Genomic DNA, 22,047 nt, shown 5'->3' on the forward strand with positions numbered 1-22,047 from the left:
ACTGATAATCGGCCATTTGAAGCCAGTATTCCTAGTCATTTGGGAAATCCAAACGTACCTATAAGTTAAAGAATATATTGTGATGGTGACCTGAGTCAAGCAGATATAAATAGAGATCATTAGACTCAGGCAACAGATAATATCCGAGACAAAATACCAAGTGTAGTTAAAATACCTTTACTGGTATCACAAATACCAATTGTTGAAGAAAATAAAACTATAGTAATTATACTCTTGAATTTGTACGATTGCAAAGATTATATAACCAAACCACTCGGGTACCTAAATTTTTGACAAACAATCTCGAATGTCCTCGCAGTAGGAGTTGATGGTGTGAATGGAACCGAACACATACCTTCAACTAACAGCAAATCAAGATTTATAGTGTGGGACATTTTTTATGCACTTCATTTGCTCAAGTTGAAGTAGATCAGTTTAAAATAATACGAGAACAAAGGACTTAGAGAATTTATTGAATTGCCAGAATAAGAGTACTCAAGTTACAAAAACTTTAGGATTGTGGTTGAAGTGACAGGTTATGGGATATTTTCAAGCCACCAAAATAGGAGGGCCATTGAAGTACCAGAATAAGAGATACCAAGATGGATACAGTTAAGTTGTCAGATATCTATGCATCAACTGGCCTGCAACCTGCAACGGTGGATATTGCTTTCCCTGTAAAACGCCCCAAACTCCGTACTCATGTAGTTTATAGCTCATGTGAGTTGTTGGAGACCGGAAGGGTCCTGTGACAAATCACTACCGACCTAATTAACACCAATGCTTAGTAATTTTGAGGGGATTCGGTGTGGTAAGTTACGTATCACTAGAACTGGGCTGGAGAGCGGCCTTACAGTATCATTTATAGGTTATTATAGCAGTAATTAGCTCCTCGCTTGATACAAGCATTACACCGAAACAAGGGTTTCCACGCAGGCTAAATAGCTCACGCTATTAATAATACAGCTGACATTAATACACAGCTGATATTAATAATCCGCTCGATATAAATAGCACGCCAAAATAACTCACCTAAATGCACAACAGAACTGGATAGAATGGCTCACCTATAGTAAAACGCCCCCATCTCCAGTGGTTCGTATACTAGATATAGGGATTACAGAGAAAGTCAGGGATTGAGAGAAAATTAAGGTTAACTACGCAGAAATGAGTTAACGATCAAGAGATACTCGAGATATCAGCAAAGGATTACCAATCCAGGAAAACCGCCCTGTATAGTAGCACCCTGTATAGTCTAGTAGCCCCTAGATGTTCCAGCCCCACCTCCATCCTGTTTCCAACAATTCTCCCGAATCCTTCTGGAAGGAGTGCACAATGGAATTCCAGGCTGCGCAGAAGCACTCCGAGGCCCAGCCGCAATCGAAGTTCAGTCACCATCCTCACTCCCATCCCTCCACCACGGAAGTACCAGCAAGCTTCCACTGCTCGTAGTGACCTCCACCACGCCAGCTCCCCTCCACCTATTCGTAGCCCTTTCCACTGCCAGACCCCCATTTCATCTTCCTCGCAGACATCTCGAGCGCAAGCAACGTTCGCTGCCTCCCCAGTTGCCCCTTCTGCGCGTGATCAGAAGCCCCTGGGCCCCTTCGAGAGCGATCTAGACCGATACTCGAAGCCAGATCCACAACAAGCATGCACACCAAGCCGCTAATGAAGGGTGGCATCCCAAAGAGAGATCCGCAGGCTCGCTGGTGGTGGAACGGTGGGGTCCAATTGGGGCAGAGCTGGCGTGGGCAGGTGCGTCCCAATGCGTCCCAATGCGGTACCGACTTGTCCCAAATGGTACAGCTGGGATTGCTGAGCAAGGAGGGTGGTGGGAGGTAATTGGGCGAGGCGTAGCCTCGCTGTGGACATAGCGTCCCTGGGAGTAGCCTCACTGTGCTATTGTCCCTGTGTCTGGACGTAGCGTCCCTGGAATCCTCGCTGGAGGCATTGCCACCGCCGTACCATCCGCGGTGCCACCCACGCTAGCGCTCGCTAGCATGCTTTCCCCTATTGGCCATGAATTACATCTAACTATGATAATTGCACAGCTACAAGGATCAGCAGTCAAAGATCAATAGTCAGGTCTACTACCGATACGCCAATGTAATGTCTACTACCGATACACCAATGGTTATTACAGCTATCCATGGTGTTAACATGTAGGCTACTGTACCGCGCGCTCTCCCTACACCTTTCGCCCTACGCTCCCGCACTCTCACTAGCTCTCCCTAGCTCTCCCTGGCCCCCCTAGCCTACCACCACCAACGCGCATCTTCATTGCAAACATAACTCCAAGGCACCCTCCCCCAGCATATTCACGGTATTCTGACGGCGTCCCCACGGCAACCACGGCATCTCCCCTATCCCCACGGCAGCTCCCTCCATCCATCCTTCCCGTCCTCGCTACGGTCACGCCGAGTCGCCATGAGCCGTGACAGAACACGAGAAAGAACAACAGTACCCGCCAGTGGCATGAGCGTCCACTCGCTCATCGGCAGGTTCCAGGAAGCAGCATCTGCATCGCAAGCACCTCTGTTTCTGGCACCTTCGTCGCTGGCGCCTCCGTCGCTGGCGTCTTCCCACCAGCCTGCCTCCTCCATCCACACCTCCATCCCGTCGTCCCACCCCACAGCCAAGTCAGAGGGCCACACCCCTGTCCCTCCCGACATCTCGTCCACAGGACTCTTGTCGTTGCTTGGTCCGTCGGTGTCCTCGTTTCCGTACTCAGAACAGGCATACATCGAGAGCGTCAAGCTACGAAGCGAGCAGGAACGCACCAAACAGGAGTTCTACAAGCTCGAGATCGCGTCCAAGAACTTGACCATCCTACAAAATGCATTGAGGGCCCAGATCCCCGTCAATTTGATCCCGTTGATGTGTGTGGGTGACCTTCCTCCCGCGCCTGTGCCGCCACAGGCGTCCCTGGCGCCTCTGGCGAGCCACCAGCAGCCCCAGACCAAGACTACACCCGTGCAAACGCCCAAACCGGTGCCAATTCCCGTTATCAGCGAGGAATTGGAAGGTAAAGATGCTTCCCACTCGCGCTCCTCGAGCAGAGACTTCGACATCACCCCCACGGGACCTCCCATAGGCTTCAAGTTCGGAGGAGGTCCCTCGCCCACGTTGAACCCGTCGAGAAGACCGCTTCTGCCTGCCAAAATCGGGGCTGCTGCCGTGGCAAACTTGGCTCTTCCCACCACTCCATACAGAAGCGTCACCTCCAACACCCGCAAAACGCGACACTCCCGGCACTATTCGATGCCAGTGGAATCATCCAGTAGAAGCACGCGGTCGGAAACCCAGGCGCAAAAAGCCAAGGGCTCCACCACAGGCCCAGGAGCCACTTCTGGGGCCGCTTCTGGAACTCCAGCTGCATCGCAAGCCTCACAGGCCCAGGGCGGAACGTCGACCATCCAGGTCAATCCTGTTCCAGCCCAACCATTGCATAAACAAAGTAAGCTGAACCAGCCACCGTCGCAAGAGTCGATGACCTCGTTCCAGCACATCATCCAGTTCCACCACTGGAAACCCGAGGGTCCAGGACAGGGCCCCAATATCGGCCTGGGAAACCCGTTCCGAGTTCAACCCCAGCTCCAACCACCCCAAAATACCCACAAAAGGCACAAGTCCAGCTCGGAATCGGTACCAGGCGAAGGTCCCACCACGCCCTTCAATCCCCAAGTCGAACGCGAGCGTAACACTAACGACACCATCGAGGAGGAAACCAGCATGACCATGGACTCCACCATCGACGACTTGAACAGCGCAGACACCAGCCTGGTGGTGCCACGCGACGATCCCAACGAGGACATCGTGGATGCCAGCTCCAATCCGCCAGGCCACAGGCGCCAGCTGCTGAATGTGGGGCGCTATCCGCACGACATCCTCTCGCCTTACACCCGATGAACAGGTGGAAGTCCAATCCATGCCTGGTCCAACCTTTAACCCGGCTCATCTCAGAATAATGATACCAAAGGTGGAAAATCTCCTGGAAACAAGTCGGACCAGAATAACGGTGTGGAAACACAACTCGGTTGGTCCCTTCTTTGAGTCCTCATGTCCTCGAACTAGACGCACGGTGAGCTCTTCATAGTGTGAGGTTAGTGATGTAAATAACAAGTAGTTTGATTGAGTGAGTTTATAGACTAATCCATGTTGCTAGGCCCTACACTATTTCTCTATGCTCGTCTGTGTCTATTGCATCCATCTGCGACTCGTCTAAATTTTGTGTCCACAACAGTCTTGCCAGCACAATACGATGGAAGGGTGAATCAGGCACATTATCTGTGGAATAATATTACTCAGCTGTTCTCGTGTAATTCGATGGTGAAAGGTGGTGAATAAAGTGGCGAAAGGTGGCAACTAAGGTGGTGAATAAAATGCTATCATCCAATCATATTGTCAATTACCTGTTTCAAAGTGACTGGGCTTGAACTGCCCTCCATTAGCGCACTCTACTATTGAACGTAGGTTAGACTGAAGTAGTGGGAATTATTTTTTGAAGACTGGCCGGGTCAATAATCATCTACCCACTTGCAGGTGAATATTATTTATACTAGACTATTATATATCACCTTAGTAGATAATAAGGGATTTTCCAAATACGTACGCAGCAATATCCAACAGGGCATTGTTCTATTGTGGCATTGTCTACGCCAAAGACAGACAGTTGACATGGCAAAAGATGGGTGCAAATTGTCTATCACTGCGAATAATATTATCCATCAAACCGATTTTTCCGGTATTCACTGATCCGGTACTATTTCTCCCACATTTAATTAATTCTATTATTTTTTAAAAGGACAACATCAACTGGCTAGATTTTCTCAGCTCAAATAGATACATCCTTACTTGTATACTTCCCCTCAATCTTAAAGGAAGCACCTCTTTTCTACATGGAACTTTAGCTAATACAAATGTGTGCTGTTTTTGAGCTTCTCGAATTTCCTCAACAAGATATTACGAATAATACATTTCACTAATTTATTCCCTATTTTTGGAGTAAATACCTAGTATACAGCATGGTTCAACTGGTCTATGAACCTTTTTATCTAATTAGCTGGCAGCGTACGCATGGTACAGCTCTTCAGCCATCACCTCGATGTCATTCAAGTCCAACGCAGTCATCTCGTCATCTTCGCCTGATCCATCAACCTTCTCAAACGTGATGTCTGCCTTCTGCAACGAGGTGTACTCCTTCCGTAAGTCATGGGCCAAGTACCGGATGGTAGCCTCCGAGAGCCCATCGCTGATCAACCAGGCACACAAGTCCTCGAGCCAGATCTTGTCGTACACGTAGTAGACGTCGTGGAAACGGAACAACTCCTTCAAGTCGAGCAACGACTTTAGCACGAGTCTCTTGCCGCCTCTGAGGTTATAGTAGACGTCTTCCCACACCTTGAGCACCATATTGTAGTTTCTGTGGAGCGGATACGATAAGGCTCTTCTCACGCCCGTCACAACTGCAGACTTCAACACATTATCAGCGTTGTTGGGATTGGGGATAGATATTTTGGAGTCGAGAAAACATATTTGAGGGGTGATTTTGCCCACTGTCCATGCACTCTCGATGTTGTGGTCACCTTCTGTCTCTCTGAGGTCGAAATGGTACGAGAACAAGAGGTTAACCAAGAGGATCAACAACTGTGGTTTGTAGGACTCGTCGATCAAGTACGACTTTCTGGGAAGATTCATCATTTTCTCCTGCTCATCCTTGGAGAACTCGACAGCCATGATCTGCTCTCGCTCGTTCTCTGGCTTTTCTTGCTGGGCCTTGTACCATTTCAAGAATTTCCGAGTGGTTGGGTTCTTCCACTCAATGAGCTCGCGGATCATCTTGTCGTCGTCGGGACTGGGGTACTTCTCCATGATGTAGTCTGCGGCGTAGAACTCGGGATCGAACTTGATGTTCTCCTTGATCAATCGCTCCAAGATCCTGTCTACGTCTGGAGTGGATTCGGGGTCTCCGAGCTCGTTGATATCGTTACCGGCCGAGAGTGACACTCCCACGATGTTGTCGTACTGATTGTTGAAGCCGTACTTGTTTCCAGTCAATTCTGGCTGTTCTTGCGTTTGTTCTTGCGATATTTCCCAGCTGAACTTCTCTCCTTCTTCCAACACCGCTTTTGCCTGGGTGTCTGGAACGCTATTTTCGACATCAAGCTCTTGGATGAGCGGACGGGAACCTCCAGGCTGAGTTTCGGCCACTTTGGCACCCTGCTCGTGGAGGTCAGCCTCACTGAGTGCTGTTCTTCTGGCTAAAAGTTTGGTACTCAAGTCCAAATCGGGGAAAAACTGACCTTTTTGCTCCTTTGGAACTTTGATCTTGACGCATTCGCTGGGCGAATCGAAGCTGGCAGAGGCTCGCTCGTCGTCGACGCAAGCATGGGGGAATCTGAGCCTCAAGTAGTATGGAGCCATGCTGAAGATGAAGGTGTCGTTGTCCACGACCATTTCCACACTGGCGGACGAAAACCGCACATGCGATACCTTGACGTCAATGTAGACATACTCGTCGTCTTGGGAGACCGTGAAGAATGGTGTGATCATGGCAGGGTGAAGTTGTATTGATGGAGTAGCTACCAATTGGTGATGAGATAGTAGCGCACGTGACCGAGGCGATGAGGTCCCACCAAGAGGAGACGGCTACGCCCAGGGGAGGAGGTTTGCGGAGAAACTAGAGACAGAGGGTGAAGAGGGCTGTGTTCCAGACTATCCCGGGCAGGGTGAAGAGCCAGCAAACCAAGCCATGCAAGAAGACACCAAAGAGTGCTTAGTAAGCGCTTACTAATACTCCTCTCACGTAAGTTCCATCACTACATTTTTCCACTCCACACCATATTCCTGTATTCCCCGATGGCACCCGTGGCAGAGAAGCTCAAGGTCCCCAGAAGGCGGTTCGTCGGCAGAACCAGCCCCGAAGTGCTGGCCGAGCCCGCAAAAAACGGCCAACAGTTGGTCAAGAACGACCGCAGACCCATAGGAAGAATCATGAACCAGATCCCCTCGGAAATCACCGAAGATGCCGAGCTCAACGAGGCCATCCGCTTGTTGCCGTCCAACTACAACTTCGAGATCCACAAGACCGTGTGGAACATCCGCAAAAACGGCGCCAAACGTGTGGCTCTCCAGATGCCTGAGGGTCTCTTGATGTACTCGATGGTGATCTCCGATATCTTGGAGCAGTTCTGCCTGGTAGAGATTGTCATCATGGGTGACGTGTCGTACGGAGCCTGCTGCATCGACGACTACACCGCACGAGCCTTGGATTGCGATTTCATCATCCACTACGCCCATCTGTGCTTGGTGCCTATCGACATCACTGCGATCAAAGTGCTCTACGTGTTCGTCACCATCAACATCGACGAGACCCACTTGATCAACACCCTCAAGTTGAACTTCCCACAGGGCTCCCAGCTTGCCACTTTTGGCACCATTCAGTTCAATCCCACCATCCACAGCATCCGCGAAAAGCTCCAAAACGACCCAGAAAAACCGCTCTATATCATCGCTCCTCAGATCAGGCCATTGTCCAAAGGCGAGGTCTTGGGGTGCACTTCCGTCAGGCTCGACAAGAGCCAAATCAGCGCCACCGTCTACGTGGGAGATGGACGGTTCCACCTCGAGAGCTCGTTGATCCACAACCCAGACATCCCTGCCTATAGATATGATCCATACTCACGCAAGTTCACACGCGAATACTACGACCAGGACCAGATGGTTAGAGTGCGGGACGACGCCATCGCAAAGGCCCAGAAAGCTGGCAAAATCGGGTTGATTCTCGGAGCATTGGGACGCCAGGGCAACCCTGTGACGTTGGCCAAACTCGAGCACAGTCTACAGGAAAAAGGGTTCCAAGTGGTCAAGATTATCTTGAGTGAGATCTTTCCCCAAAAACTAGCTATGTTTGACGATATCGATGCGTTTGTACAAGTTGCATGTCCACGGTTGTCGATCGACTGGGGCTATGCGTTCGACAAGCCGTTGCTCACGCCGTACGAGGCGATGGTGATGATGGGCAAGGACGAGTACTGGGAGGGAGGAATGTACCGGATGGACTATTATGGAAAGGATGGGTATGGAAGGGGTGGCAAGTGAGTTCACGGAGTAAATCAATTTGAACAGGTGAAAACATGTCAAGTGAACGGTGAATGTCAGTGAAGAACGTAATTACCAAGTGAAGTCAACTTATTAGGTGACTTTTAAATTCTTTTTTGGTATTCAGGTGAATTGCAACGTATTGTCTTAGGTTTGTGCAAGTTTCATTTATTATAGATGCTTTTCAGGTGAATTGCAACGTGAATATCCAGGTGAAATCATGACTATCCTGTGAAAAGTTGGTAATCCAGGTGAGCACTCAGTTGAAGCTGCTCCGTCATCAGCGTCGGAGAATGCTGCCTGCCTCGTGTTCTGATCTGGATGAACATTTCAAGAATACCTCTTAGCTCATACCTATGATGATCGTCTTCCACTGAGCTCTTCCTTCAACTTCAACATCTTTCGTCGCTACTTGTTTCATCATTTCTGCCCACCAACCTGAGCTTCATAGCGCTCCCTCAAGCTCTGGTGTCTATCGTCCTCTGATATGATTGCGGACGAATTCATCTTGAGTATCCAGCAAGCATGTAATGTATAGTAATTCATAGATATCAAGTATTCACAGTAGCACTGAAGTGGTTTGTACAGTAACTCAAAGATATCCAGAATTGTGGAGAATCCAAATTACCTGTTGAAGATTCATTGACTTTTATTTGATAAAGTAGATAATACCGGTCAAGTCTATAACAAAGTCACTGTTTGTAGTATAATGCATCCTCCCCAGACTTTTTCCGATCATTCGCTATTGCAGTTGGTTTTTGCTCCATTGCACTTTTGCCTCGTTTATCCCCTTCCTTCCACTCAGTGCATTCTTTGAAGTAATCAATTCCATTAGTAAACTCAGCTTTTCTCGAGTATGGATGATGTTTTGTTCTCTTCAATTTTTCCCCTCCTTTTATGGGGCATCTATCACCTCTCTACCTTATTGAATGAGAACTCCCTCGTTCTGGCCACCTAATAAAAGGCTAACCTCGTTCTGCGACCAAGTAAAATCAAAGTCCAAGAAGTTCTTCACTACCAAACCGAACTTGTGATAAAACTTAACAAACTCTTCCCCCGAATCATTTACAATATCATTCACAACCATTGGAGAGTTTAATTTCAATAATGATCTCTGGATTTCCAACAACGCATTAGGCAAGAATTCCTGCACCAGCACGTTGACCTTGGCCATTTCTTGTATGTTGAAGAGTTTGTTCTCTTTAATGGCCTCATAAATTGCAGGCTCGAAATCATCTCCGCTTTCTTCGTCATTGAATGGATAAATCATGTTTATGATATTGAAGTGGTCATACAATAGACATCCTTTGAGCAAGTAGTCCAATTGAATTTGAGTCAATTCTTTGGTGAGGCCGGAAATCTGTTCGTTCAACTCCAAAACTTTGTCACTGAGAATGCTTATGGGGATAATCTTTGAAAGAATCAAGTCGAGGAAGTTCTGTCTTAAGATTAGCTGGTCCTGTTTGACGTTGAAGAGCTTGTTGGTTTGTACATGCTCGTTGAATATCTCAATGGGTCTGTCAATTATGAGACTAAGGAACTCCTTGTTTTCTTTTTCGTTGAAGTTTAAAACGGTTGAAGTTGAAGTACTAGACGAGACAATTTGGTCCAAAATGGGTAACAAGTCTGCAAAATATTCAATGATCCATTCGGGTGGTTGTAGATCAAAATTGAGCTCCAACACTGCCAGGTTACTATTCTTGATGGTTAAGAATCTGGAGTTAATGACATCCAAGATACGATCTCTGGAGGACTTAATCAACTCGTTTATAGTTCTCAAAAGCTCATTGGATGAACTGAGTTGCTTGGATAGCATCAAGGAGTAAAGCTCAACCAAGTTGAAAATCGAGTAAATGGTCAATAATTTTGTTTCAGACGAAACAACCTGATTAATTCTCGATTTTACGGGTCTGGCCATTGATTTCAACACCTCATCCTTGATTTGATTTATGATTTGATCAAACTCCGCCTTCTCCTGAGTGTCCAATCCTTCAATAGTAAATATTGAAGCAATCAAGTCGGTTTCATTAACCACCACAGAGTGAACATAAGCCAACAAATCTCCAATATACCTCACGGTGTCGTTTTCTGAAATAAAGACTGGACGTGAGTTTCCGCCATGATACGAATCATGGTCGCCGGATTTCTTTCCATCGGTGCTGGTTTCGCTCAAAAATTCATCAATCAAGATTTTCGATCTTGATTCCGTGAACAGAGCCATGATTGTATTGAAATAGTTCAACTTATTCTTCAAGAATCTCAAGCACTGGTGCAAGGTGAGCAACTTTGACTTTGAGTTCAACGAGTACAAATTGGAGAGGGTCTTGTTGCAGAAGGATATGATCCGGTCTATTGAAGTGTTGATCAATTGGTTGATTTTGGACATGATTTTGAGTCCTAGTTGGGGGTTATCGATTGCAAGAAGAATAGAACAGTTCTCGTTGATTTGTTCTGCTTTCTTCAACACCTGGAAGAACTCGTCGTTTATATCACCCGAACTCAACACGTACTGCTCGTACTCGTTCAATGTGAACTTCTCTTTGAACCCAATCAACAAGTTTTTCTTCAACGAAATCATTTTCTTCTCGTCCGTCAAGGCTTTGATTTTGGAGTTGAAGCTGTTGGATGTCTCGAAGTTCTTGTCGACCTTCGAATTCAACGATTCGTTGAGCTGGTTCAATCTTGAGAGGCTTTCTTCGAGTGCTTTCAACTGCGACATCACTGGCTGGTACTCCTTGAGAACCAGGGTCTGGTTCTTGACTAACTCGCCCTCTACCTTTCCCCTCAATCTCTTTCTTGCAAGCGATCCCGTGGATCCTGGCTCGATCAACTCTTTTATGCTATCGGTTTCAGGAAACTTGTCCTCCAACGTGTTAAAGATTTCCCTGGTGAGACTGTCATTCAACTGGTTATTAAACACACGCGAGAGTCTGGAAGACAACGATGCTGTAGCAGAGGAGGACGTGGTGGCAGGCACTGCACTGGGATCAGTTCCTGTTCCATCATCTCCATTCTGTTGGTGTTGGTGTTGTTTCTTCAACAAGTCTATTGACAACTGGGCGTATTTCCGAGCCAACTCGCTCTCTCTCACAGGCTCATGTGGCTGGGAAGGTTCATTCAGCTTATCATCGAGACTCAATAAGTTTCTGGTCAAGTTGTTCAAGTTAGTGAATCGTTTGCCAAACGTTTCTATGTTGGAGGAGATGGGAAGCGAAAGTGCAGGTTGTGGCTGTGGGAGGTTTGAAGTGGTGCCTGGCTTTGCCAGGTCCAGGAACGAGTCGAAGTCTATGAAGTCCATGGCGTGCAATTGAGGAATGGATGTAGAAGGTTGGTGATTAAACGACGTGTTGGGTGTGTGGTCACGTGGTTGGTCACGTGGGTTGTATGGAAGTATAGCACGGCAACTGCTGGTGTTTCGGCAATTGCAGCGGTTCCGCTGGTTAGGGAGAGTAGATTTCGATATCAGCAAGAGTAGAAGGGCTATCAAGGCTGTAATGCTCGTGTTAGTCTTTTTTCAAAAATGTCAAAAAGTGGAAAATTTGGAAAATCGACTTCTTTCCAGCCAATATTATTCTGGTAGCAACAATTCCTACCCTACTGGATCCATACATTCCACCAGTGACCATAATTATGCTGCAGTGCAGTACCTGCAGCTATACTAGGTAACTAACATACTATGTAACTAACAAATATTTCTATTCAATTAGTGCCAATTTTTCAGTCTATTTCGCAGCCTGTAGAGTAACCCACGAACCCACTTGGGGCCTTTTTGACGCTCCCAAAGCATAACCGAGAATTGACACCTACAGCACTATTACACTTCTATCTATATGCTATAATTCTAACTAACTAATTAATAATGTGCATTCGAGACAAATACAGGTTCGGCTCCAGCGCATTTAATGGCTACGTATGGGGGCACAGCCACACTTCCACCGTTTTGGAACATGTTCCGTTCAATTCCACTGCCCACTCTGATACACCCATTCAGTGAAACATCCATACTGCTAGTTCCGCTCTCTCTCCCCCCTCTCCTTCCTCTATGGAGTCCCCACTGGTAAGCTGCAAATCTCGCGCCAGTCGTGCGTCACCAATAATGATAGCTGTCCATACTTCAGTAGGTGTGAATTGACGGTTGATTTCTCCAGATAATGGCCAAAAAGAACAAGAAGTCCAAGGCCAAGTCCGACGACAAGGCTAGCAACGAGCCCCAGGAAGTGGAGGAGACCCCCGAAGAGCCAAAAACAACTGAACAATCGTTGCCTGAAGACGAGAAAGAGGAACACATCATACATCAAAATGGTACCAAATCCACCAAGGAGTTGGAAGACAGGATCGAGCAGCTCACGTTGCAATTGAAAGAGAGAGATGAGAAGGCCAAAGCAGTGGAGTCAGAGAACAACAGCGAAGTTTCCACTAATGGGACCCCACAAGACAACACCGAGGTGGAATCGCTTCGTACACAGCTCCAGGAAACCCAGGGCCAGCGTGACAAGATACAGTCTTCCTACGATACGCTTTTGAGCCGGCTTTCGTCAATGAAGTCGGTGTTCAGCAAAATGAAGGAATCAGAGGTCGAGCTTGATGAAGCCAGGGAGACAATCAGCAAGCTCGAAGAGGAGAACGAACAGCTCAAGAACTCACAGAACGACGAACTCGTTCAAAAGCTCACGGAGCAGAATGACGATCTCAATAGCGAATGCGATCGGCTTTCCGCAGCATTGAGCAAGTCCAGAAGAGAGTACCAGACCCAAATTGACGAATTACAAGACGAAAAGTACAACTTGGAAAATCAGGTTTCCAAGCTCACCAAGAAGAGCAACGATTTAAGAGCTGAGATCAACGAAAACAATTTGATAAAAGACGAATTGACCATGGAAAACAAGAATTTGACCTCCAAAATCGAAGAGTTGATGATGTTCCAAACTACCAAGGACGAAGAGATCACGTCCTTGAAGGCCAAAGTATCCGAGCAGAATCAGAAAATGTCCGCTGGTGACAAACAGGCGGAAGATTCTCTCCGTGCAAAGGATCTAGAGATCAAAGACCTCGAGACAAAGATCGCCGACTCGTCAGAAAAAATAAGCCAGCTTGAATCGCAGCTTGAGGCATCCCAGACAGACACAGCCAAGCTCAAGGAGGACCTTTCTGCCGTGGACCAACTAAAACAAGACCTCAACAACAAGCAGCTTCTCATTGGAAAGTTGCGTCACGAGGCAGTGATTCTCAACGAGCATCTCACCAAGTCATTGACGATGTTGAAGCAGAAGGATAGCGACGAGAAGGTCATAGACAAAGAATTGATATCTAATGTGATCATCAGTTTCCTACAAATCCCTCGTGGGGACACCAAAAAATTCGAGGCTCTCCAGCTCATCAGCGGCTTGCTCGAATGGGACAGCACCCAGAAGGTGGCTGCAGGTTTGAGCCACTTGGGAGGATCTCTGAACGACGAAAACGCCAAAATTACCAGACAGAGTTTTGTTTCGTTGTGGACGGATTTCTTGGAGAGAGAGTCCACCAGGGGAACATAGCATGCCAAAGACAATTAACTGGCGACAGCCTGGAATTTCTGATTATTCCCAACTCGTTCTGGCTGGATTTTTTGACTATTGAGTTCCAAATTCTCACCAGCAAAACCACAATCAATTACTAGACACACACACGAATCCAGCGCCGAACAGCCACACATAGCAGAGCTTCGGAGCGTCCAGACTACGTACTGCCAGTAATACACCAACGCGTCCTCTCTCGTAGCCTCAAGATCGCGGTCACGTGACCACGATCCTGGTAAAAATCATCACTACAATTACCCTCTCCGTATCAACATGGTTGACATTGCTGATTTCTTTGGCCAAGCCAAGGGCCAGGCTAAGCCCAAGCCGGTATGTATCAAACGCCCTCTATGCTCCAATTGAGTGAAATCTGGACATTTCTGCGACGGCTACCGCCCGAGATGTGTTTGTTTCTTCAACCATTAATGGCTGTCAGGGAAGAAGTTGCCCAATCGTCACGACTTGCAGCATGGAGGTGAGGCTGTTTGACAAAGAGATGATTCTTGAGAGAATTCTCTTTGAGCGGGAATGATTCACAATTGGGAGATAACCACACCCCAAGCATCACTACCGAGCACTACTAACATCTAGGCTAAAAGGAAGGCGCCTGCCAAAAGCACCCAGGAGCCTCCAGCGAAGAAAAAGACCCCAGAAGCAGAGTACATCGACGTCGGATCTGATGACGACTTTGGTGATGACGATTTCGACGATATTATGGAGGTGACGGAGGTTGAGCCTCCCAAGAAACCTGCAAAGGTTGCGGCTTCCCCAAAGAAGTCTGAAAAGGAAGTAGTTTCGCCCAAAAAGACTCCCAAAACCGCCGCTTCCCCCAAAAAGACTCCTAAAACCACTGGTTCCCCCAAGAAAGCGCCCAAAGCAGCACAGCCAGCTGGAATGACCGCTGACGACGTGCTACAAAACATCCCTGACGCTGTATTGCCAGAAGTAGACGAGGACAAGAAGTTCAACTTCTTTGCCAAGTCAAAAGACGAATCGGGAGCAAGTTCCATGAGCATTGATATTCCTGAAGCCCAGCCAAATTGTCTTTCAGGGCTCACGATAGTGTTCACAGGCGTGTTGCCGAGGTTGGACAGAGACGCTTCCGAGAACCTCGCCAAAAGATACGGTGCTAAGGTGACCAAGTCTATTTCAGGCAAGACCAGTTTGGTGGTTATTGGAGATGAAGCTGGGCCCTCGAAGGTCAAGAAGATCAAACAATTGGGGGTCAAGGCCATTGACGAGGATGGTTTCATCCAACTTTTGAGAAGCATGCCCATGGAAGGAGGCGACGGTGACGCTGCAGTGAAAGCACGTTTGAAGAGAGAAGAGGAGGAATTGAAGATCATCGAACAGGCAAGACAAGATGAGGAAAACGAACGGAAACAGGAGGAGCAGAGGAAAATAGCACAAGCCAAAAGGCTCCAAGAACAAGAAAGGGCCCAATCTCAAGCTGCTTCACAGGGCCAGGCCTCCAGACAACCTCCAGAACAAGCCAAAGTGGTGCCAAACGAGGATAAATTATGGACAGTGAGGCATGCACCAAAGGACGTCACCCAGCTTTGCGGTAACAAGGGCCAGATCCAAAAATTAAAGACTTGGTTGACTAATTGGTTCGACAACTCCAAGAGGGGATTCAAGGATTCCGGTACTGATGGAGCGGGATTCAGAGCCTGTTTAATATCGGGCCCCCCTGGTATCGGAAAAACCAGTGCAGCCCACTTAGTTGCAAAGGAATTGGGGTTCGACATATTGGAGAAGAATGCGTCCGATGTGAGATCGAAGTCCTTATTGAATGCTAACATCAAGTCGGTCTTAAACAACACCTCAGTTATGGGCTTCTTCAACAAAGAGGATTCGGCCAATGCCAAGTCTAAGACCAAATTCTGTCTTATTATGGATGAAGTGGATGGTATGTCCAGTGGAGATCATGGAGGTGCGGGTGCGCTTTCTGCATTCTGTCGTATTACCAAAATGCCCATGATTTTGATATGTAACGATAAGTCGCTTCCCAAAATGAGAACCTTTGACCGGGTGACATTCGACTTGCCATTCAGAAGACCCAGTGAAACTGAAGTCAAATCAAGGCTCATGGCGATTGCTTTCAGAGAAAAGGTCAAGCTAGACCCTACCGTGATTGGCCAATTGGTTCAGGCCACCAGTAATGATATGAGACAAATGATAAACTTATTGTCTACTGTGTCCAAGACCCAGAAGGTGATTGGGGCGGATCAAGCCAAAAGTGCTGCCAGCAGTTGGAAGAAACAGACCATCTTGAAACCTTTTGATATCACTGCTAGATTATTGAATGGCCAAATTTATCTTCCGGGTTCAAATCATAGTTTGAACGATAAGATCGACCTTTATTTTAATGATATCGATTTTGCACCTCTCATGATACAAGAAAATTACTTGCTGACCAGACCCATGAATTGCAAGACTGGATTGGAGCATTTGGAGAGAGTTGCATCAGCCGCAGATGACATCTCACAATCAGACAGAGTCAATTCATTGATCCGGTCCAGTGAGCAGCAGTGGAGTTTGCTCCCGTTCCATGGAGTATTATCTTCCGTGAGCCCCAGTGCAGCGGTGGCAGGCAATGTGTCCCAGCGGATCAATTTTGCTGGATGGTTGGGGCAAAATTCCAAGGCTATGAAATACCAAAGAATCTTGCAGGAATTGCAATACCATACCAGATTACGGACTTCTACTGATAAAAAGGAGTTGAGATTGGACTACTTGTCTGTGCTTGCCAAGAGGCTCAGCAACCCCATCTTGACTCGAGGTGAGGAGGGAATTGAGGAAACCATCAATGTCATGGACTATTACTATCTCACCAAAGAGGACTGGGACTCGATTCTCGATCTAGGTGTGGGCGAGTCCCGAGGCGAGCTTGTTGCCAAAAAGATCCCCACCAAGGTCAAGACTGCGTTCACCAGAAAGTATAATGGTGGGGTGCATCCTACTGCCATCTATAAGACAGGAAATTCGTTGGCTTCGGCAGCGAAGAAGAGTAGCGTGGACTACGAGGATGTGATAGAGGACGATACCAACGAAAAGGAGGAGGCAGAAGAGGAGGATAGCGACAAGATCGACGAGAAGAAGGATAAACTTATCAAGAAAAAGGCTAGCAAGGCCAAACCCAAGGCCAAACCGCGAGCCAAGAAGGCGAAGTAGAGGATTGTTGGCGTTGGAGAGGCGAGTATCTGAAGAACGAGCTTAGAGGCATCTGAAGAAGGAGCTTACAGCCGAATATTCTGAAGAAAGAGCCCTTCCTGCTTAGAGCCGGATATTGTTGTTTAAAAGGGTCTCATCCGTGCTTACGGCCGATTTTTCAAACAATGACAGTCTTACTGCTTGAGCCGATTTCTGACCAAGTGTCATTTCCTGCTTAGAGCCGATTATTCTGACGAAAGGTGATCTGCTTGGCCATCTCGAACAAAGAAAGTCATCTGCCTCGAGCCGATTTTCACAATTCCATTCGGCTTCCAGCCGTCTCTACATCCCATCCTTTGAGCCGACTTTTCACAAGTGTCTCCATTCATATCCATCCCTACCCATTTTGCTAACGAGTGCTCTCCTCGTGCCTAGAGCCGATCTCCATGCCTCCTGGCGAACTGACAGTGCCGAAATAAACTTTGAACAAGGCTTAGGCCAGAAAATTGCACTAGCTGTTTAAGTAGTAGACGAGGCTGGCAGGGTCTCTATTCCCGGCCAACTGTAGACGGAAAACGGGCCGGAAACGCAAACACCGAGGCCCAGTGCCGGGAAGACGCCTCCACGGACCCTCCCACACCTTCTCTGGCCCCGAACCCCTCCGAAACCGCCTCTCTCACTGCCGTAGTTACTCCCATCCTGCTGACCAAGCATGATCCCACGCAGTCACGTGCGCCACATCATAAATGTTTTGAATCCAGAACTAGTCCCTTTCAATTTCACATCCAACGAGGGCCAATCTCCACAGTACCACAGGCGACCCCACCATCCATACACGGAGTGATTCTCGCTGCCCCAACCGCCATTGTGGCCTGCATATAAACCAGTGACATATCAACCAACAGCGTACGATCTGGAGTAGTCAGCAGTTAAGTCAGCAGCTAGTGTTCAGTCTTCAGCAGTCAAGTCAGCAATTAAGTCGGCCGTCAGAGTTCATCAAAGGAGCAGCGTTCGCCAGAATTGACCAGAAGATAGCAGATAGCACAAGTTAGAAGTCAGCAGAAGTTAGCCACTGAGCCACTGAAGTCAGCACGAGATTCAGAGTTAGCCACCGAAGTCAGCACGAGATTCAGTCAGAAGTTAGCCAGTGAGTTCAGCACGACTTATCAGAATTCAGAAGTTCAGAAGTTAAGACGAGTCATCAGAAGTCAGAAGTTCAGAAGTTAGAACGAATTCTCAGACCTCAGGAAAAGTCAGCAGAAGTCAGCAGAAGTCAGTACGAGTTAGTAGAAGCTATTACGGAACTTATCTCAAGCTCAGAGCTCAGCACTCCAGCACTCCAGCCATTGTTAAGACATCTCAGTAAGATTGCTTATCCCCAGACTCCACTGACTCATAACATCTACTTACCGCCAGAAGTCACCCATAAGTGGTCAGAACCGCATCCAAAGTCCCTCCAAGAACTTCCAGACAAGTCAGCGCTTGGATCTCCATCCAGAGCCACTACAGTAAGAACTTCTACTCAACAGAAGAACTTCTACACTGCCAACAGGTTTACAGTCAGTTCTACACCACACAGACTCCTTACTTCACCAGAGTAAGAACCCCACACAGACTCCTTACTCCACCACATAACTCCCCACACCACCATGTCCACAGGCCCTCCTTTGTTCAACGTGCCCAACACCAAGAGGTCGAACCCCAACAAGCTCCCCAACCTCTCCATACCAGTGCCGCCTGTCGACACCAACCATAATCCCCACCCCCAGCCAGTGAGCCAGTCTCATCCCCAACAACCACTCTCGTCCTCGTCCTCGTCCTCATCTAATACCTTGTTCACCCCCTCCACTAATACTGCCAACCCCAAATTGAAGCGCAAGCTTCCTCCTATAGATTTCCTGAAGGTCAATGGTTCGTATTCCTTCACTCCTGATACAATCTCTCCGTCTGCCGCAGGCCAGGTACGTCCTTCACCAGACGGATACGGAGGCCTCACGCCTGAACTCAAGACTCCCAACATGCTGTTGAATCCCAGCGACGCCTCGCTCAACAAAGACATCGCGGATCTCACTCCAGAGGACTGGAACGTGATTGCAAACACAAATCAAATCATGGAGCTCAGCAAGCTCGGCGAGGGAAACGGAGGCAGCGTGTCGAAGTGCGTGTTGAAGTCGAATCCGAAGTCCAAGGTGTTTGCACTTAAACTCATCAACACGGACCCCAACCCCAATATCCAGAAGCAGATCATCCGAGAATTGCAGTACAACCGGTCATGCGACTCTCCCAACATCGTCAAGTACTATGGCACGTTCATGGTGGAAAAACAGTCCATGATAGGCATTGCCATGGAGTACATGGGGGGCAGGTCGTTGGATGCCATCTACAAGCGGGTGATTGAGATCGACCCCACCAACAGGATCAACGAGAAGGTGTTGGGCAAAATGGCGCTTTCCGTGCTAAATGGCTTGAACTACCTCCACCAGCAACGCATCATACATCGCGACATCAAGCCGTCCAACATCTTGTTGGACAGCCAGGGAAACGTCAAGCTTTGCGACTTTGGCGTCAGTGGAGAGGTCGTCAACTCGCTTGCCACCACCTTCGTGGGCACCCAGTACTACATGGCTCCTGAAAGAATCATGGGCAAGCCCTACACCGTCACCTGTGACATCTGGTCATTGGGGCTCACCATGTTGGAGGTGGCGACCTGCAAGTTTCCGTTCCAGGGCACTGGCAGTGGAGGAAGCGACGACCTCGCCAACTTGGGCCCCATCGAGCTTCTCAGCTTGATCCTCGAGTACGAGCCCAAATTGCAGGACATTCCCCAAGAAGAAATCTACTGGTCGGATTCATTCAAAAATTTCATTTCGTACTGCTTGAAGAAAAATAGCGACGAGAGACCCAGCCCTCGCCAGATGTTGGGCCACCCCTGGTGTGTTGGCCAGCAGAGCGTCCAGGTGCGTATGGACAAGTTTGTCAAGAGATTGTGGGGCGATTTAGAGTAATACATATGATGAACGAGAGCTAGTAGATGCGATAAACTGGTAGTGGCGAGACAAGCGGTAGGGATGCGACGAACGAGACACAGCCAGAAGCAAGTCGCTACGTCTTCACTCTATGACGGGACACTGTCAGTAAAGGTATCTCTTAAATAAGCAATGCACTCTAACTGCACAGAATTTCTTCACTCAGTCCTTCATTGCAGGCTTACCAACAGCATTAACCAGGTAGATCAACGCTAGCACCATCATTTGAGGGTAATAGGCTGTATTTCACTACTTTAGCGCATATATCATTAGTATTTCGTGAAATAGACTGGATATGAATATACTAGCATAGATTTCGAATTTTGTCAGTCGACATATATTGCTGCAATGCTTAGGAGTATAATGTTCCACGTTCAATAGCTGTTACTTTCGCGTTGGCCTGTAAGAAGAAACCAGGCTCTTCGTAGTCAGTAACCTTGCATGGAATGAACTGAGAATTAATTCGTCCAAGTAGCACAGATATTAGTTTAAAGCAAGTTGTTGAATCCAATCATTAGTATTAAGGTGCGACAGATACCTCTAAGCAACTAGAATGCATTTCTGCGATATGGCTATTAATAGAAGTCCACCTTTATCCTGTTTTACTGCTTTATTGTATGATCCTCCTAGACTAAATTTCGCTCCACTGTATGGATATATTATTCTTCACAGTTGGCTCCAGAAATCAACAGATACAGTAAACTTAGCAGCTTTAGAGTGTAAAATAACACACAGATTATACTTTATAATTTTTATAATTCGGATTCACAAGCATAATTCTATCTTTTTGTTCGATCAAGAATAAGCTCAAAGTACAAGAAAATTGACTAAAATGTGTGATTAATGCAACAACGGGAGCGACACAAGTATGAGAATTTACTTCACTATATGGTTAACAACACACTGGGCGAACAATCGTTTCTCCTAGTATAACCCTGTCGCTGTTTTCAACGCCATAATTATATTTTCAGAATAACCTGTAGGGCACTGCCAGTAAAGATAACGAAGCCATTAACCGTAGTATAATTAACGGTGAGTAATGCTCCATATTTATGGAATGTCGAGAGTATATGTCGTTGACCGGAAGAGCGACACCAGTAAGATGTCGCAGTCACAGTAGCGACAGCACCAGAGTATTGCAGTAAGGGTGTCTTCGCTGTATACCAGGCGCCTGATCCACGACCTCTACCATCTGACCCATCATTTACAAGCACTCAGCAGACACAGCATATCGCTTCCACTCCATAACCATGTCGCGATCTTCAATATCGCAATGTCGCGGTTCCTACCTCCGCACGTGACACACAGCCAATGAAAAAAGTTCAAATGAGCTTCCACCACTAACTCCATCCACCACAACATGCCAGTACCATTCGAAGGCTTATTGCCCTACGCGGTCATGACCGCCTTTTTCGGGCTCGCCGGCCACGGCGTTGAATTCATCAGATACTGGGACAACGGCTGGAAGAAAGACAGATTCGATTTGGATGCGTGGGACGAAAGAATGATGAACAGAGACTTCTTGTTGACAGGTGTTCCAAGAGGCCAGTCACACGAGCCAGTTGCTCCCGAACACTTCAAGACTGCCGAGGTCCGTTTGCAAAGATACTACACTCCATACAGAGACCAATTCTTCAGTCTCAGAGAGAGATTGTACCGTGGGTACGTCACTGGCAACTGGGACTTATCATAGAGGAGACAGAAGGACGAGGTCCATACAGCATACGGTTTATAATAATATATACTACGAGAAGTGACTGTAGAGGGTGGGGAAGCGGAGGAGGAAATGGAGGTGGAGATAATAGAACTGAGAATCCTATCCAAGGGAGTTTGGAGAGATATTACCATCGAGGAAGCGGAAGTGGAGAGATAATGGAATCCAAGGAAGTAGACTTGGAAGTGGACGATTGAGTACTATCGGTAGAGGAATATCGACGAAAAGGAAGATTGAATACTATCCATGGGAGTTATTGAGTATACCTTCTATGGAAGTAACTGAATATGCTATCCGTGGAAATAGATCTATGATGATACGAGTGAAGAGAAGTAATTTACTGGTTCTCCAAATTCGGATATTATTACCTTGTATAGTAATCAATTGAATTATCATTTTTGAGCTTATTTTTATAATATCAAGCTGTTACTAAACCGCTCTTTAGTTGCATGCAATAGCACTAACAGTATTCACAGCACCATTCCAGGAGTAGAGC

The 22,047-nt window shown here is 47.3% G+C and overlaps 7 protein-coding genes across 7 annotated transcripts; 5 read left to right on the forward strand and 2 right to left on the reverse strand.

Moving 5' to 3' along the window:
- Positions 1-2,430: 2,430 nt before the first annotated feature.
- CANTADRAFT_8527 (uncharacterized protein) lies at positions 2,431-3,912 on the forward strand (the record flags this gene model as incomplete). Its single annotated transcript, XM_020211307.1, has 1 exon — positions 2,431-3,912. One exon carries the CDS (start codon positions 2,431-2,433, stop codon positions 3,910-3,912), a length of 1,482 nt encoding a protein of 493 aa, XP_020061755.1.
- Positions 3,913-5,061: 1,149 nt separating this feature from the next.
- On the reverse strand, positions 5,062-6,555 carry CANTADRAFT_57887 (Hsp90 cochaperone; the record flags this gene model as incomplete). Its single annotated transcript, XM_020210741.1, has 1 exon — positions 5,062-6,555. The coding sequence occupies one exon, from the start codon at positions 6,553-6,555 to the stop codon at positions 5,062-5,064; it is 1,494 nt and encodes a 497-aa protein (XP_020061756.1).
- A 153-nt stretch (positions 6,556-6,708) lies between these two features.
- On the forward strand, positions 6,709-8,564 carry CANTADRAFT_147959 (2-(3-amino-3-carboxypropyl)histidine synthase). The gene has a single exon (XM_020206319.1). It carries the CDS (start codon positions 6,862-6,864, stop codon positions 8,101-8,103), a length of 1,242 nt encoding a protein of 413 aa, XP_020061757.1. The 5' UTR covers positions 6,709-6,861; the 3' UTR covers positions 8,104-8,564.
- Positions 8,565-9,025: 461 nt separating this feature from the next.
- On the reverse strand, positions 9,026-11,401 carry CANTADRAFT_8530 (Golgi transport complex subunit; the record flags this gene model as incomplete). The annotated part of the gene is made up of 1 exon (XM_020211308.1): positions 9,026-11,401. One exon carries the CDS (start codon positions 11,399-11,401, stop codon positions 9,026-9,028), a length of 2,376 nt encoding a protein of 791 aa, XP_020061758.1.
- A 2,566-nt stretch (positions 11,402-13,967) lies between these two features.
- Positions 13,968-17,327, forward strand: RFC1 (replication factor C subunit 1). Its single transcript, XM_020208182.1, has one exon. The coding sequence runs from the start codon at positions 14,373-14,375 to the stop codon at positions 16,830-16,832; it is 2,460 nt and encodes an 819-aa protein (XP_020061759.1). The 5' UTR covers positions 13,968-14,372; the 3' UTR covers positions 16,833-17,327.
- Positions 17,328-18,460: 1,133 nt separating this feature from the next.
- MKK2 (mitogen-activated protein kinase kinase) lies at positions 18,461-19,816 on the forward strand (the record flags this gene model as incomplete). Its single annotated transcript, XM_020210748.1, has 2 exons — positions 18,461-18,583; positions 18,686-19,816. 2 exons carry the CDS (start codon positions 18,461-18,463, stop codon positions 19,814-19,816), a joined length of 1,254 nt encoding a protein of 417 aa, XP_020061760.1.
- Positions 19,817-21,197: 1,381 nt separating this feature from the next.
- CANTADRAFT_27682 (uncharacterized protein) lies at positions 21,198-21,876 on the forward strand. Its single transcript, XM_020208183.1, has one exon. The coding sequence runs from the start codon at positions 21,237-21,239 to the stop codon at positions 21,528-21,530; it is 294 nt and encodes a 97-aa protein (XP_020061761.1). The 5' UTR covers positions 21,198-21,236; the 3' UTR covers positions 21,531-21,876.
- The last annotated feature ends 171 nt before the right edge of the window (positions 21,877-22,047 follow it).

Source organism: Suhomyces tanzawaensis, assembly GCF_001661415.1.
Source record: "Suhomyces tanzawaensis NRRL Y-17324 unplaced genomic scaffold CANTAscaffold_10, whole genome shotgun sequence".
NCBI classification, from domain to species: domain Eukaryota; kingdom Fungi; phylum Ascomycota; class Pichiomycetes; order Serinales; family Debaryomycetaceae; genus Suhomyces; species Suhomyces tanzawaensis.